The sequence below is a fragment of the Silurus meridionalis genome, chromosome 7, assembly GCF_014805685.1.
Source record: "Silurus meridionalis isolate SWU-2019-XX chromosome 7, ASM1480568v1, whole genome shotgun sequence".
Taxonomy (NCBI): domain Eukaryota; kingdom Metazoa; phylum Chordata; class Actinopteri; order Siluriformes; family Siluridae; genus Silurus; species Silurus meridionalis.
In genome coordinates this window covers 20,179,470-20,196,468 of record NC_060890.1, presented here as the reverse complement: position 1 = coordinate 20,196,468, position 16,999 = coordinate 20,179,470, and the positions used below count along the sequence as shown (strand labels likewise).

The 16,999-nt window shown below is 37.5% G+C and overlaps 1 protein-coding gene across 2 annotated transcripts in view; it reads left to right on the top strand.

The window, feature by feature from the left end:
• Positions 1–16,999, top strand: part of dock1 (dedicator of cytokinesis 1) — a 269,769-nt gene that overhangs the window by 57,891 nt on the left and 194,879 nt on the right. For both annotated transcript variants that reach the window (XM_046852922.1, XM_046852921.1), the window contains exons 15-18: positions 1,438–1,536; positions 4,555–4,627; positions 13,508–13,611; positions 14,676–14,859. In XM_046852922.1, the coding sequence (XP_046708878.1) occupies positions 1,438–1,536; positions 4,555–4,627; positions 13,508–13,611; positions 14,676–14,859 (460 nt within the window). The remainder of the gene's footprint in view (positions 1–1,437; positions 1,537–4,554; positions 4,628–13,507; positions 13,612–14,675; positions 14,860–16,999) is intronic.

Here is a 16,999-nt window from a genome sequence, read left to right as displayed (position 1 = left end):
GTGCTTAAGTTCAAAAACCTTAATTCCAACAGTTGGGATGCTGTGTAAAATTAGACAAATAAAATGCAATGATTTGCAAATCTCCTACACCTACGTTTTATTCAGTTTACACTGCAGAAATATACCATTTTAAAGAGAAATATAATGTAATTTTGGATTTGATGGCTGCAAAATGGCTCAGAAGTTTGGACGGGGCAAGAGAAGCCTGTACAAGTAAGTGTTTTTTTTTTTTAAAGGAAGCAGCTGGAAAAACATTTCGCAACTAATTAGGTTAATTGGCAACACGTCATTGAGATGACTGGGTGTAAAAATTGTATCTAAGAGAGGAAGAGTCTCTTAAGTAAAGATGCGCAGAGGTTCAGCAATCTGCGAAAAACCCTTCACAATTTAATGTTGATGAATATTATTCTGAAAATGTCCCACAATATGTAAAAACTTTGTATATCTGTTTATTTACAGTACATAATATCGTTAAAAGATTAAGACAATCTGGAGAAATCTGTGTAAAAGGGTGAAAATCAATATTGGATGCCCATGGTCTTTGTATTAAAGAGGAAAGGGACCCACCGGTTGCTCAACAGCGATCAGTTCACAAGCCTGTATCTCTGATGCCATGGGGGTGCATTAGTGCCTATAAAATGGGCAGCTTTCACATCTGGAAAGGTGCCATCAATGCTAAAAAGTGTATAGTGGATTTTAAAGCAACATATAAAAGCATTCAGATGATGACCTTTTACCCTCTGAAAACATTTGATGAGTCATGAAGCAAAAAAGATGACAAAGAAGACCAATCATTGTTGGCCATTAACAATCCAATGTTTCGTCGTGAATAAAATGTGGGTTTATGAGGATTGTTGATCATTGCATTCTGTTTTTATTTACATTTTACCCACATACAAACTTTTTGGAATTGTGATTGTACTTCACATAAAATAAATATTTAAAATATAGATCATGGCAAATAAATACATGTGTAGGATGCATAGTTATAATTGTCATCAAGAGACCCATCAGGTGCTTAATTAGAAAAATAAATAAATGTAATCTAAAAAATAAAAAGCCCCAAAGAAGCCAAAAGATGAAGCTTATTCAAAATATTAATATTCACTTTTACCAGTTTTGTGTAAGGTGTAAATTGTGCTGTATGTAGCAATTATATAATGCAGTAGAACACTGTGAATACATTTATAGCTTTATATATTGTTGTGTGTGTATTTTCTAGTGTAAATCAGAAGTGGGCATGACCTCAAAGTGAAAAGTTTTTAATGATGTACCCCTGCTAAACATTCGGTTTCATTATGCTGGAAAAATCCATGTAGACGGTGACGGTTCCCTCAAATTCAACTATTATTTGATTATATTGATGCTTTTTTTTGTGTATGTTAAAAACCTTGTAATGTTCTCAAAGTTGGTCAATCCAATGTGTCTTTTTTGTAGAACGTGATCTTTCCTGGTGCTGGAGACGAGGGATTTACAGAATACAAGTCCGTCATTTACTACCAGGTCAAACAGCCACGCTGGTTTGAGACCATCAAGGTGAGAAAGTGGGAAGTTTTGTACTGTTGCACTTCTGCTCCATGGATTTAAACAAAAAAGAGAACCAGCCTTGTTTTCTTCAGGAAAATGGAATGCACATACCGTATGGGGGGACGACAAAAAGCCGTTTATTTTGTCAGGAAGTGCCGAGTCAAGAAAATAAACAAAGTTCCATTTAAAGAGCAGTGAATCAGCAGCACTTGATGTAGTGCTTTCAGTTTTTCACTGCTGCTCAGCTTTTCACCTGTTTATTTATAACTGTGTGACAATTCCTATTATGAATTTTTCATTTGATCATAAAATAGATGCAGGGCTTGTTGCATTTCCTTAAAATAAAAGTAAGGGAAATGAAATCTCCAAGTCTAATAGTGAATGGATTCAAACATTATTTAACAAAGGAAAACAGGATCATTGATATGGTGAAGATTAATGGAAAGTTCAGTTCCTCCACAGGGGAAAACATCCGTGGGGTTGATTTATTCTCTGCATCAGCACATCTTGTGTTTTATTCTTTACTTTTTGCAAATAAATTATTCCTGCTTGTTTTTAGTATCTAACCTATTTGAAGGCGTTGTGTGTGTGTGTGCGTGTATGCGAATGTGTGCCAGTTATTAAATTTTTACATTAATATTGTTATTAGATGTTTAAATGTTATATTACAAATATTTTGTTTATTAGTTTTGATGATGCGCAACTTTTTTTGTCAGTGTTTGTTTCTTTTATTTGAGATGGATGATATCTTAGATATTGTAAATGTGTATTTGACAAGGTAGAATAGCTCACAAGCTGCACAGATTGAATTGAACAAGATACACAGGTGAATTGAGCTGCTTTGACATTTATTACAGCTCACTTGTACTATTAAACCTGCAGTGTTAAACATGTACCTCGCAATACCTCGTAATACTGTCTGATCCTGCGAACGTTACAGCTTGTTTTTACTCGCCATACGCATGCCAGAGATTTCACTATGTATGTATGTATGTATATTATTTACAAATCTCTGTCTCATGGAAAGATGCATTTGCTTCACTGTGAGCATCATAATGCACTTTTACCTTCACTGGATTCTTCCTCTTTACTAAAGCACCACCAATGTTTCCATTGCTGCCAATTACCATAAACGAATATTTATCAGGAAGTAGAATCTTTGTTGACAAGAATGAATGAATAATTTAATAAATAAATAAATAAGTCAGAAATTGGGCTGTCATCTATCTATGAATTTGACCAGCAGTGTATGAAGTCCTCACTGCAGCCTGTACATTTGCGTTAAATTATTGTTTTGTTGAATAATTGATTGACAGCACTTTACTTTCTCGACATTTTATGATAGAGCCTTGTTCCAAAATGGATTAAATTCATAATTTTTCCTAAAATTCTACAAACAAAACCTCATAATGACAATGTGAAAGAAGTGTGTTTTTAAATCTTTGTTAATTTGTTAAGCCTTTGCTCAATACTTTGTTGAAGAACCTTTGGCACAAATTACAGATTCAAGTCCAAGTCAAGCTCCATCAGGTTGGATGGGGAGCATCTGTTCACAGCTTTTTTCAGATCTCTCCAGAGATGTTCAATCGGGTTCATGCCTGGGCCCTGGGTTGGGCCAATCAAGGTTATTCACAGAGTCACCCCGTAGCCACTCCTTTGTTATCTTGGCTGTGTGCTTTAGGTCGTTGTCCTGCTGGAAGATAAAACCTTTGCCCCAGTCTGAGGTCCAGAGCGGTCTGGAGCTGGTTTGTCTCTGACCATTGCTGCATTCATATTTCCCTCGATCCTGACTAGTCTCCCAGTTCCTGCCACTGAAAAACATCCCCACAGCATGATGCTGCCGCCACCTTACTTTACTATAGGGATGATATTAGCCAGGTGATGAGTGGTGCCTGGTTTCCTCTAGACATGACGCTTGGCATTCAGGCCAGAAAGTTAAATCTTTCTCATGGTCTGAGAGTCCTTCAGGTGCCTTTTGGTAAACTCCAGGCGGCCGGTCACGTGCCTTTCACTGAGAAGGGGCTTCTGCCTGGCCACTATACCATACAAGCCTGAATGTTGGAGTGCAGCAGAGATGGTTGTTCTTCTGGAAGGTTCTCCTCTCCGTCCATAGAGAAACACTGGAGCTCTTTCAGTGACCATCAGTTTGTTGGTCACCTCTCTGACTATAGCCCTTCTACCCTGATCCCTCGGCCCACTCTAGGAAGAGTTCTGGTGATTCCAAACTTATTCCATTGACAGATTATGGAAGCCACTGTGCTCACTGAGACCTTCAATGCTGCAGAAAGTTTTCTGTACCCTTCCCCAGATCTGTGCCACGATACAGTCCTGTTTCAGAGGTCTACAGACAATTCCTTGGACTTCACGGATTGGTTTGTGCTCTGGCATGCACTGTTTTAGACCTTGTATATACAGATTGGTACCTTTCTAAACCATGTCCAATCAGCTGAATCTACAACAGGTGGACTCCAATCAAGTTGTAGGAAGATCTCAAGGATGATCAGTGGAAACAGGATGCACCCGAGTTCAATTTCGAGTGTCATAGAACACATTTTTTATTAATTTGCAAAGATTTTAAACAAACTTCTTATACGCTGTCATTATGGGATATTGTTTGTAGAATATTGAGAAAAATAATGCATTTAATCCAGTTTGGAATAAGGCTGTACAGAAAATGGGGGATTAGTTATGTGAATACTTTCCGAATGCACTGTATGTCATATGACATGCGTATTAAATAGCAGAAACACAATGATTTAATGGATTTAACAAAATTTTTGTTAATTAAAAATTTTATATTTTCATTGATTGTCTCAGATTTCATTAACAATAATAACCTTGGTGGGTGTAAGCGAGTGTGTGTGTGTGAGCAAGTATGTGTATGAGGGATGCGTGTGTGTGTGTGAGTAATTTATCAAGAGTTAACATTTGTGTTTTTAATGATCGCAGTTTATCAGCACAGTAGAATGTGTGTTTCTGTGCGTGTGTGTCAAGTCCTTCAAGTTTTTTTTCCCTCCCCCCTCCCAGGTGGCCATCCCAATTGAGGATGTTAACAGGAGTCATCTCCGCTTTACTTTCAAGCATCGCTCTTCTCAGGACTGTGAGTACCAGTCTGAACACACACACGTCTAAAACTTACTGATGCTTCCCACATATTACACTACTACACTGTGTGTTTATCGAAAAGCACAATTCAGAAATGATCCATGCTCTCTCGTGCTTTTTATTTACGCACAGACGTGCAAAAGATTTTCTTTATACCTGAATATAAAGCCTTTTTTCATATTTGATTTAAATTCATACAAGTGTTTTACCCACTAGCTTAAGTAGTAAACAAGCTTTGCTATAAAGACATGGGAGTTGTTTAGTGCCTATAGTTCCAACATGTTACATTCTTAACCTTCTTTCAATGTTAAAAATGAAGCACACAGGAACTGGCTTGAAATCTGTTGTTTAATTCTGGTTCCTGTGGAATCTGGGTAGTTTATAAGGAATCTGGATAGTCTCAAACATGTACTAACATAGTAATTTTATATAAAGCAAATATAGTTACAGTTTTAAGTGCTTTAATAAACCTATATGGCTTTCCTGAAATCTAGATCAACAAATCTGTCTAACAATAGACATCTAGGTGAAATCTTATACTGTCAATCTGTCCAGAGGCAAAAGTACACACATCCTGCACTTAAGGAGAAGTAAAGATGCTAACGTTATAACATACTCGGGAATAAGTTGAAGTACTGACTACACATTTTTAATCAAGTTAAAGTAAAGAAGTTTGGGTTCTGTCATGTATTTAAGTAAAAAGTAGCCTTTACTACTACCGTAATTTCCGGACTATTAAGGGCACCCAAATATAAGACGCACCCACTGAATTTGACAAAGATTTTTATTTTGAACATAAATAAGCCACACCTGTCTATAAGCCACAGGTCTACACTGAATCTAATCAACTTTACACAGGCTTTATGAAAGACAGTGTCTGTTACACGGCTTGTATCTAAACAGTAGCCTACCAAGAAAGTCATTGTTCACTGTCTTCCTCCTTCCTTTCACAACTATTTCTCTCGGGAGTTTTTCTTTTGGCATCATCATGCGTTTAAAAATCATCATCGGTGAAGCTTTTCTCCCGATGCTGTGCAGCTCAGAACACAGGTGAAGTGTGTTTTTTCATGCCCGGTTGTTTTCAGCGTGACGAATAATTCGCATTTCCTGTAGACAGTCCGAGTGAGCGGCAGGTCAAACGTCAGAGGAACCTCATCCATATTTATGATGTGGTGCGGCCCGATTCAGTGGAAGTGATTTAATATAAAGGATTTCATTGGCTCACCTGAACCCGTTCTGCAATTTCATTGGTCTAATGTTATGGGGCTCAGTTTTTTGGCTTGAAGTTTGTGAAACCGGGAAAAACCCAGGAAAAATCCATAAAATAGCCGCTTCGTTGTTTAAGCCGCGGGGTTCAAAACGTGGGAAAAAAGTAGCGGCTTATAGTCCGGAAAATACGGTACCTGTTTTAGTGTCACGCTGGTAACTGGACCTCACGCCATATTAATATGAGGGCTGTCAATCAATATATTTAATTGCACATTTTCAATCTGTTTTAAATGTACCATTAATGAATACTTAAAATATGTTAAACTCTAACATGTGCATTGAGAAATATGGATGCTTTATGCAAATGTATGATTATTATTAGTGACACCAACATGCATGAAGACAAAATATTCTTGTAAATGTAATTATGGTGGTTTAAATTACGTGAATCATCAGGACACCAAACTGAACTTTTGCTGTTCCCACACGGCCGGTTAATGAGGTGATTTAGGTGAAACTGTACCTCCTCTAACTTTTAGTATTCACTGAGCTTCAAGGTTGTTTTATTTGTGTTTGTGAAGGGAGATGACAGAGACAGCAGAGAGCGCCCCCTGTGTGTTTTATTTATTTTGCAAAAGCACAGCGTTTTGTTACTATGAGTGTATACGAATAAAAGTAGATCCTTTACAGATTCGAATGATGTATTGCTCTTAACTGGACGAATAAAAACAGAGTAATGTAAGTATGTTTCGGAGTTATGTAGAAAAAATGACACAAAACGCACCGGCGAGTTTGTCAATCTCAGAGGGTAAATTGCCGAGTGTGCGCATCATAGCGGATTTAGGTGCCGATTCGAGACTTGGCGCATCAGTAACACAAATGTTTAGTGATTACAATTATTTTTCGGTGGAGTTTATATATTTTATATCTGAGTAAAGAGAGAACGTTGTAAATAAACGAATGTTGCGCTGACTGTTCTAATTTAGTCTCATTTTTATTTGTATTTCTATTTTTACGTTAATAAAATTAGTGTTAGTGCTGTTAAAATGAATAAATACAAAAAAAAAAAAAATTATATATATATATATATATATATATATATATATATATATATATATATATATATATATATATATATATATATATATACATACACAGTGAGGAAAATAATCTGATCTAGAGAAGATCTGTGTGGAGGAGGGGCCAAAATCCCTCCTGCAGTGTGTGCAAACCTGGTGGAAAAACTACAGGAAACGTTTGACCTCTGTAATTGCAAACAAAGGCTACTGTACCAAATATTAACATTGACTTTCTCAGGTGTTCAAATACTTATTTGCAGCTGTATCATACAAATAAATAGTTTAAAAATCATACATTGTGATTTCTGGATTTTTTCTTTTTTTTTTAGAATATGTCTCTCACAGTGGGCATGCACCTACGATGACAATTTCAGACCCCTCCATGATTTCTAAGTGGGAGAACTTGCAAAATAGCAGGGTGTTCAAATACTTATTTTCCTCACTGTATATTACTGCAAAACGAATTTCCGGATTTTGTAATTTTGTTTCCTAATGAATGTATCCAGGCTGAACATATACCATATAGAACACAAGCAGATCAGGAATGTCTCTGTTCACAGTCATGTTCACATCACAGACTCCCTCTGTCTCATTCACGTTAACCCCATATTGTACTTCTTGTTGCCTTCTGCCCTGCCTATTGTGAGCTTCGTACACTAGTCTACATCTGTGATTTTGTGAGAGCCAGGAAATGAGTGGTAGATTAAAAAAGGGTGATGTGCAGAAAACGGCACGCAGTGAGAAGAAAAACTATTGATCATGTCACCAAATGGATTGAAACTAAAGTAACAAGCCTGGTTTGAAAATGTAAGAAGTAGAAAGTACTTAGTAGAAAGATATTTCGGTAAAAATGTAAGGATTGAAAGTAAAAATAGTGATGTAAAGTACTGATACCAGAAAAATCTCATTAATTACAGTAACAAAGTATTTGTGCTTCGTTACTTCCCTTCTCTGATGCTGTCTATAATGGACCTGTTTAGCTTGCTAATTATTGAAATTGCATACTGTTGAGCAGCGTTTTGGCATCTAGAGCTTCAAGAGGCATGTATTTCACTTTTATTTCAACACTGAGTTAGTACGTCATGTGTACGACAATTTTGCGAAATGTTCAACGACCCAGCAATGGCAGCTTGATAGTGCTGGGATCTGAACTAGCAACCTTCTGATCAGAAGTCCAGCACTAAGTCTTAACCACTGAGATACCACTTCATGTTGAAGGTGCCCAGGTCTTTTTGTTTGCTTGTGTATATCCACTACAGTGAAATGTTCTTTTATGAATGTTTCAGCTGATAAGTGTCTGTGTGTTGGCAAACATGTCTCCCCATCTGCTGTGGCACGCTGCAGTAGGTGCTGCTTGGCTGGTAAAGTGGAACGTACGTAAAGCAATCAATTAAAGAAGCTAGGACGCCTTCTGTTCCATTCACAACCTCCTTAGACACAACATTGTCCCATCTTAGATGATGACAGGATGAAGGTGATGGTGACGGGCTGCGGTGTGTAGCACTAATCTGGTCTATTTCTCAAGGTGATTAAATAACGATTGTAATATGTTCATTTATATGTGAGGTTCAGTAAAAAAAGGAAAGCAGCAAAAAACAGCCCGAAGCATTGCAATTAGTCTTTATTTATGTGTTGTCGCGGACTCCTATCTGATTAGTCACACAGTTGTTTGTGTACAAATGTGATTATGTTTGTCACAGGAACTTTTCCCCAATTGGATTAGTATGTAAAGTAAAAACCTAAAATGCTATATTTTTTTGCCAGCAGAAGATTATTAAGCATGTATAGATATATCCAGTGTTAGCGATTTGTTACACTTGATGTTTTCTGTCATCTGAAAGTCTTTATGATTGAGGACTTTGCAGGTAGCATTTTTTTAATTTGCTTATTAGCTATAAATGTGTCTACAATCACATAAGTGGAAACAAGAACTAACTTGGAGAACTAACCAGAGATTACTGCATTTCATTCGCCCCGTACTCGTACTTTAAAAGGTAGAATACATTTAATCCCTTTGTCTGTGAAATACTCAAATCCAATTGGCTGGAAGGTGAGTGTTTAAACTGTTGAATGCACAGGTTGAATCTTTTTAATCACCATTCAAAAAGAAAACACTCTGTAAACCGCGATCAACAAAACAACATATGCTTACTGTCGCATACAGACTGAGAAAGCTGATGTGACCCAGGCACAAGTAATTCACACATGCTCAAACTCTCTCTCTCTCTCTCTCTCTCTCTCTCTCTCTCTCTCACTCTCACTCTCACTCACTCACTCAATCACACACACACAAACTTTCTCTCTCCTAACAAGTTATTATAATTTATTCAAATAAATGTATTGCACTAATTTCCCTCTGCAGAATTGCAGATCAGATGATCCGTATATAAAGTAGTGAATGAAAATTGCCATTATTTCTCTTTCAGACTGCAAACATCAGTAACGGCTTTAACAAAATGTCTGCGCTATAAACGGGATAATACACAGCTAGAGCTAGAGCACTGTTATAATGCATGATGTTCAGGCAAATAACCACCCGACACAAAGCACTCCACCTCTTCACTTTGTTTTTTAAAATCATGTAACGCACACCTGGTCATAGATTATCCTTTACTCACTGTTCTAAAATAAAAAGTTAGTTATTGTTGGTTAATTAAAAGTTTAATCTTCAAGATTTGTAAAGAATCTTTAACTCCTCTTTGTTTCAAGTCATCGTAGATGATTCTCTTCTGACAGCCCCCCCCATATCTAGTGCATATTCATGAGATCTTCATGACAACTGAAAAGGCTGCAGAAACCTTTACAAAAAAAACATAGTGTACAGGCAAGAACTTTGATCATGTTGTTGTCAAGTTGTCATAACACCTGAGTCAGGAGACACAGATATTCCTTGACATTGTTATGACACTTTCCTTTCCATTCCAGTGATGGAGGGAGAATGTGACACCACTCGCCAGGGCAGAGTTCGCTGTTATTACAAGTGGAGTTGAATTTTCCTGTTTATGATTTTTTTTGAAAGAATTCAATGACTGAGTTCTGAAAGTAAGGTTCGGGATTAACATAGCTTTGGTGTATGCCAATCGTTTTTTGTCAACAAAGACGCGTCGGACTTCAAGGTATCGGCTAGAAAATCAAGTAAAGATGCACATTTTTTGTGAAATGCTGTTAAAGCGTCTCGATCTGAATTCTGCTACACTGCTGTAACATTTCTCTTTCCTCTGCTTCAAATTTGACATTTCTCGTTGGAGACTTTTTTTTTTCTTATTTTTGGACGTGTTGCATAATGAAGGCCGCTACTGAAATACCACTCGCAATTATTTGGTCAGACATTTCTCTCTGTACTGCTCTTTAAATATTTTCATTACTCAATTTTAATAGTTTTTTTAAAAAAACTAGGTTTATGATTATAAACCTGGACTGCAAATTCAACATGATCTACATTTAAAAATCTATTTTAATAATTAAAAGCCAGATTTAAAACTGAATTTTTGAGAATTTACCTGCAAATTTTGATTCATAGATTAAGAAATTTCTGTATTTGAAAAATAGAAATATACACAACACAAATGAACGTAACTTTTTTTTATACTAGATAATACACATTGCTTAATAAAGTCACGTCATTTAAATACATGTATCTGAAAAGTTGGCTGTTTTTACTCTTTGCCAGACTTGAGTTTCTGCTCCTCCATCAGTCTCTATCCTTTCCTTTCTGTCACTTTCTGTCTGTCCTCCAACTCTGAGTCATGACTGAACTTTACCATCATGATGGACACTGAAGAACCCACAATCTTTCTTCCAGTATCCATGGTAACGGGGGTCTCATCATGACCTCTGATCTCTTCCTTTTTTCTCATCATTATGGTGCATGTGTTTCTGTTGTGCGGTTTAGGTTTTTTGTGTGTGTGTGTGTATGTGTGTTGCTGGGCCCTGCCTGGTCTTTAGGGATTTTGTGTTGGATGATGCAGTGGGTTTGATGGCTGTAGTCACTTCGAAGGCTGACATTTGCAGCACCCCAGGGAGTAGTTTGTTTCAGTTTGAGAGAATTGGAGCAATTTTTTAAATGACAATTTCACCTCTGATTAAACTCAGAAACTCCACGGTACCATTGGGAGAAGTTTGCAGTGCTGCCTACCACTAAACTTCTATTACAGCTTTAATAATGTTTCATCAAAAACGCTCCTTGGTCAATAAATGGCGTCTCTTTGGGGCAAATAATCCTCGGTGCTTTTGATGTCAGGTTTCAAAATTCTAGTGCCATTCTTTGGTTTGTGATTATGTAGTAGATTTAACTTTTTGTTCACTTTTAATTCATTTATTAATTTATTAATAGTAGTAGCATTTATACAATTGATAATTTTTATTTGGAATTCTCCAGTTGTTTAAATATAATATAAATAATATATAATATTAATATAATATACATTTTTTCCTTAAATGTCCTTTGTTCTATGCAGAACCCTAAAACCCATAACCTATAAAATGAAGACATTAAAATAAAAAACTCTTTCTTGGAAACCAAAACCATTAAGCACCACAAGGACCCTTTATTCTTAGTAATTTTTGTGTTGATTTTAGATTCTGCAGGTTGAAGCAGTTATTCGAGGAAGCCATTTGTTTCGTTGTTAATATTTGTTTACAATTAAAATGAAAGTTTCCATATCTTAGAATGCATGTGTCTCTTGCGAGGGAGGGAAAAAAAAAGTCCACCAGAAACCACCATGTGTCCTCTCAGGTGTGTGATGCCTCTGTGACTGCATCTATTAAGCCACTCTACTGTGTCACCTTGCAGTGGACAGAGTGCCAAAATATCCCATGTTATCCAGCTCTCTATCCAGGAATGTGGCCAGCCAGCCTCAAAACACAAATTAATCCTTGAATCATGAACTGTCTGTGTGTAGCCGGGTGTTGGCTTCTGCCATGCTGCCAGCTTCAATTTTACAGCAGAAGTCTCACTGTGGAACTTGGCCGTCACTCTCTGTGTAATATTCATCTCCCTTATCCTTTCTCTGTCCCCCATCCCCCTGTTCTCTCTCTCTCTCTCTCTCTCTCTCTCTCTCTCTCTCTGTGTGACTGATGTTGTGACTGTGTACTGGCTGGTTATGTGGATCTATGAAGCAGGGATTTGAGAGGGTTGTGGTTCACTAAATGTAAATTTGAGCTTGTTGTGCATCTCTAATGTGTTTAAGTCTAGTGACCGAGACAACGCTAGAACCCTGCTCCCCTGTTTATGCTAATTCTGCCCTCTTCACCCGCTCGTGCCCTGCCGTTTGAGTGTAGCTAATGTCATTTATTTGACACAGCTCTTGGGTATTTTTTTTTTTCAGGCCTGGCTGTTGCGTTATTGATTCATTGGTTTTATTCACAGATTCTCGGCATAAAGATTAAATGTAATATTTATATACTATCTATATACGGAGTGCCTATGCATAGCTCAAAGCAGCCAAAGCCAAAAAGCTAAAGCAAGACTGAAGCTCGTGCATTGACTTACTGATTTGATTATTAGGTTAGTTATTGACTTACTAACTCGTGTGCTTACTGACTGACTGACTTACTTACTTATATGCTAACATTGTACTGGTGTATATGCTGACTGACTTGCTGAGTTATTTATGTACTGGCTAGTGTACTAATAATATTGTTCACTTATTTACTTACTTTCTGTCTTATTTACTGACCGAGTTACTGATGATGTGGATTACTTGTATACCTCCTTATTGACTGACTGGCTTACAAACTTGCATACTGAGGTACTGGCTATATTTACCTTCATTAATAATTCTTATAGGTTTTATCACTTTATCAACTTACTGACTTGCCTACTTACTGAACTGGTGTACTTGCTGGTTTGCTAGCAGGGTTATTTACTGACTGGATTACTGATGTTCTGGATTACTGGAGTTCTTATTGTTATACTCGTTATGGACTTGGGACTTTGCAAGCTTACCCACTGTCTTAAATATGATGTTAATTAGTGGTTTACTTACTTACTAGCTTACCTACTGTCATATTTAATAATCTTTTTTACAGATTAAACTGTGTGTGTGTGTGTGTGTGTGTGTGTGTGTGTGTGTATATATATATATATGTATATATATGTATATATATATATATATATATATATATATATATATATATATATATATATATATATATATATATATATATATAACAAATAGTTTGTCACCAGTAAAAGTTACTAATTAATACAATAAACTGTGGGTTATTTAAACAATGACTATATTCACATTTTTACATTTATTCTTTTTGTCAATCTTTATTTATACTGTTATATTACATGTGAACACTTTGCTCCATATTTGGCTTGATTGTAATAGCTGACATGCCAATTTAGAGTGATATAGTCATGATCATAATCGTTATGCGTCTGTGGATTTATAATCCATCACAATATCCAATGTAACGTGCATCATTTTTGTGGCCTTTTTTTTTTTAACGACATGCAGAAGACATTTATGTTCGGCTCAGTTTCAGTGTAGTTTTATTTACATTTTTAATTCCTGTTTGTGCTGAATATACCCATAGCTATACTAATGTGTGTGTGTTTTTCTCTTTTTCTCATGCAGCCAAAGACAGGTCAGAAAAGATCTTTGCCTTGTCTTTCGTGAAGCTGATGAGATATGACGGCACGACACTTAGGGATGGAGAACACGATCTTATCGTCTACAAGGTAACTTGCAGACTCGCGCGCACACACAGGCATTTCAGTGTGTTCCCCCACCTGGTGACGTGAGAGGCATACTGAGTCTGCCAGTCCTGATCACACTGACCTAATGCGGTTCAGCCCTTGACCCTGTAATCATTAAACAATTAAGCTTTTAAAGGCCTTCACTTCTGCATTTATGCATACCAAATATCAGAATTATGCTGAGCCTGACCTTTCACATCCCTATCGAGTTATGCTAATTGGCTGTGACGATGCGCACTCATCTGATCAGTGTTTAATCTCCACCTGTTATCTGCCTCATCTCGTGTAGCAAAGTCTGCATTCTCCTTGAGATCAGGACTATGAGTTGGAATTAACATGTAACTTGTTTTTTCCACCTGTTGCCAGTGGTGTAATGGTTAATGTTACACACAACTTCAAACCCACCTGCCTAATTGTATGTAGGACCCCCTAGCAGTACCACAACAGTCGATCCATAGAGGCATTGACTCCACAAGACTTGTGATGGTTTGCTGTGGTATCTAGCACCATGCGGTTAGCGGTGGATTTGTTTTCGTCTTGTAAGTTGCCCGTGGCTCCATGGACCCGACTTTGTTGTTCAGCCCCTCCCACAGATCAGTTAGAGATCTATTTGGAGTAACTATTAATTTGAAGGCCAATTTTGATCTCCATATATAGTTTCTCGAAACATTCTTGATTTGTATGACTGGGAACATCATCCTGCTTATAAAGGCCACTGCCATTCAGTTAAAGGGAAGAAATGCAAAACATAACATTGCTTGTTTTTTATTAAGTACCACCTCTTCCCCAGGTAGGTAACACACCACCCGTGTGGTGTAAAAGAATACAGGCCACCTTCTTCTCTTGCTCTTTTGGCCAATTGTGATGCTCTCCTGCCCATTGTAGGTGCTTTCGGTTGTGGATGAGGTCAGCATGGGAACTTTTGACATGTCTGCACCTACGCAGCTCAGTATACAGCAAGCTGCGATACATGGAGTCTTCTGACTCCTTTTTTTCATTTCTAGCATTTCTTTCAGCAACTGTTTCTCTGTGCTGTTTTTTCTTAGGCTGAGGCTAAGAAGCTGGAGGACTCCTCTTTCTATCTGAGCCTGCCAGCCACCAAGCTCGAGCTAGAGGAGAAAGGCCACTTCCCCACAGGCAAGAGCTCACAAAGCCTGGGCAACTGTACCATCAGCAAGGACTCCTTCCAGATTGCTACTCTGGTGTGTTCCACCAAGCTCACACAGAATGGTGAGACACACACACACACACTCACACACACTCACACACACGCTCACACAGCTCTACTCAGGCTGGAGGGCTTTTCTTCATGCCTGCATGAAAAAAACGATCCTTCTTCATTCTCCCATTCCTCTACTTTCTCAATCTATCAGTCATTCTGCCCGGTGAGGGATTGTTTTCTTTATCTTGACTGTCTTTTCCTATTTACGTTCCCTCTCACTCCTCCTCCTCCCTCCTCTTCCATTCCCTCTATTTATCACTCCCTCTTTTTGGTAAGAGTAATCAGCCTGGGGCTGGAGAGAGGAAACGCAGACCGAGAGAGGCAGCGAGAATAGGACAGGAATGCAAAAGATATGAAGGAAGGTTTGGGAGGGGGGACCTTTACTGCTGTCACTCTTTCTGCATGTGCCTTATTTCCCCTGCTAAAGAAACCTGGGCTTATTGAATACCGGCGAATTCCTTTTCTGCAGCCTGGGACCTGAAGAACAGGGTGTGTGAGGTGTGCTGAATTTACACACACATACAGAAAGCAGGCAGCAGATCATTAGGACAGAGTTTCGGATGAGTGTTTCCTCAGCTGAGAGGACACACGTGCTGGGTATTTTGGACTAATCCCAAGTAGCCTATTATGTTTCACATATATGATGGCACTCAGGATTCCCCATGTACACACGAGCAAGACATCTGTGTGTGTGCTGGACAAGTAGTGTTGAGCTCTATATAGGAAGATATGGTCCTGAAAAGGTTTGAGTTACAGTGTGTGTTCAAGGCAGAGGCGTTAAATTGATCTGAAGGGGTAGTGAATTTTTCTTACATAAAAAAGGAAAACAATAAAAAAAAAAAAATATATATATATATATATATATATATATATATATATATATATATATATAAACATGCCTGTAAAATTACGTATACATAATTGCTGTTGAATTCTCAAGGCTTAACGATCAGAATATTTATTTATTTATTTATTTATTCATAACTCTAGCACTAGTGCTGGCTGTAGGTTAGGTGGCAATTCAGATTTTCTAATACATAATCTTTTCTCTATTACATAGGATAATATAGGGAGCAACCTTTTATGACTCTTCTTCTAGATGCAAGTACAGGTTTTTTTTTTTTTTAATACAAAAATATTGATTGAAATTAGTGTATAAACCGATTCGATTTAGGTATTGAGCCCGTCGAGGTCACAGCCAGATGAAATGTCTGGAGCGTCATTCCCTTTAGAAGTATCTTTAAAGGGTATTTCAGGCATATGCATTTGGTAGCAAAAATAAATAGGCTTGCTGATGCCATTGATGTCAAGTTTTTTCATGCAAGTGAACTTACACAGACGTTTCACAACAATAAGTGTAGGTATAAATGGTAACTATAGCAAATTCTTTAATTAATTAATTTAAAAAAGTTCGCAGATTGAGAATGACACTTTAAACTACATGCAGTTATTGGAAAATAATCATCTTTGGTGTAGTAACAGTGACTCGGCTTTACTCCGGGCTGCATTACACCTCTGTAGGTAGTGAAAGAGATGATTTTTGTTTATTGAAACTGTTTTCATTTAAATACTCACAGTGAGGAAGCTTAAAATATTTATGTCCATAATGAACACTGTTATAATCAAAATTTTATTAATATTGTGATGGATTTGCATTTAGGCATGTATGGGGTTGTTCTTACTTGGACCTTCTACCTGGTCGAACCTATCCAGGTTGGCTTTTGAATCCAGCACAGGTTTCTAAAAAGCCCACGAAGCAGCATGACCGGATTGGATTGCTTTCATACATGGTGCATTAGCAACATAATTGTTTTTGTATATAAAACTCAATCACACGTGTTACGGATATCAGTTCTCCAGGCTGCACCCTGGTTTGCAGCAGCTTTCACAGCAGGTTTTAAGACCTCAGACATTTGAAATGTGTGTTCTTTTTTTTTCTTCATATTTGTTTATACAAATATAATGGAAATGCAAATAGAATCCAGTGAAATTTGTTCAGCCAGTGTTAGTCGTGACCGCATTATTCCTCCAAATCTCTGCAGTGCTTCTACTCGGATGTGCAAATAAAGGTGGTGAAGAAGAGTCCAGGCACAGTGTGAGGAGGGAAGGAGGAAGTATAGATCATTACAGTCTGATCACACACTGAAT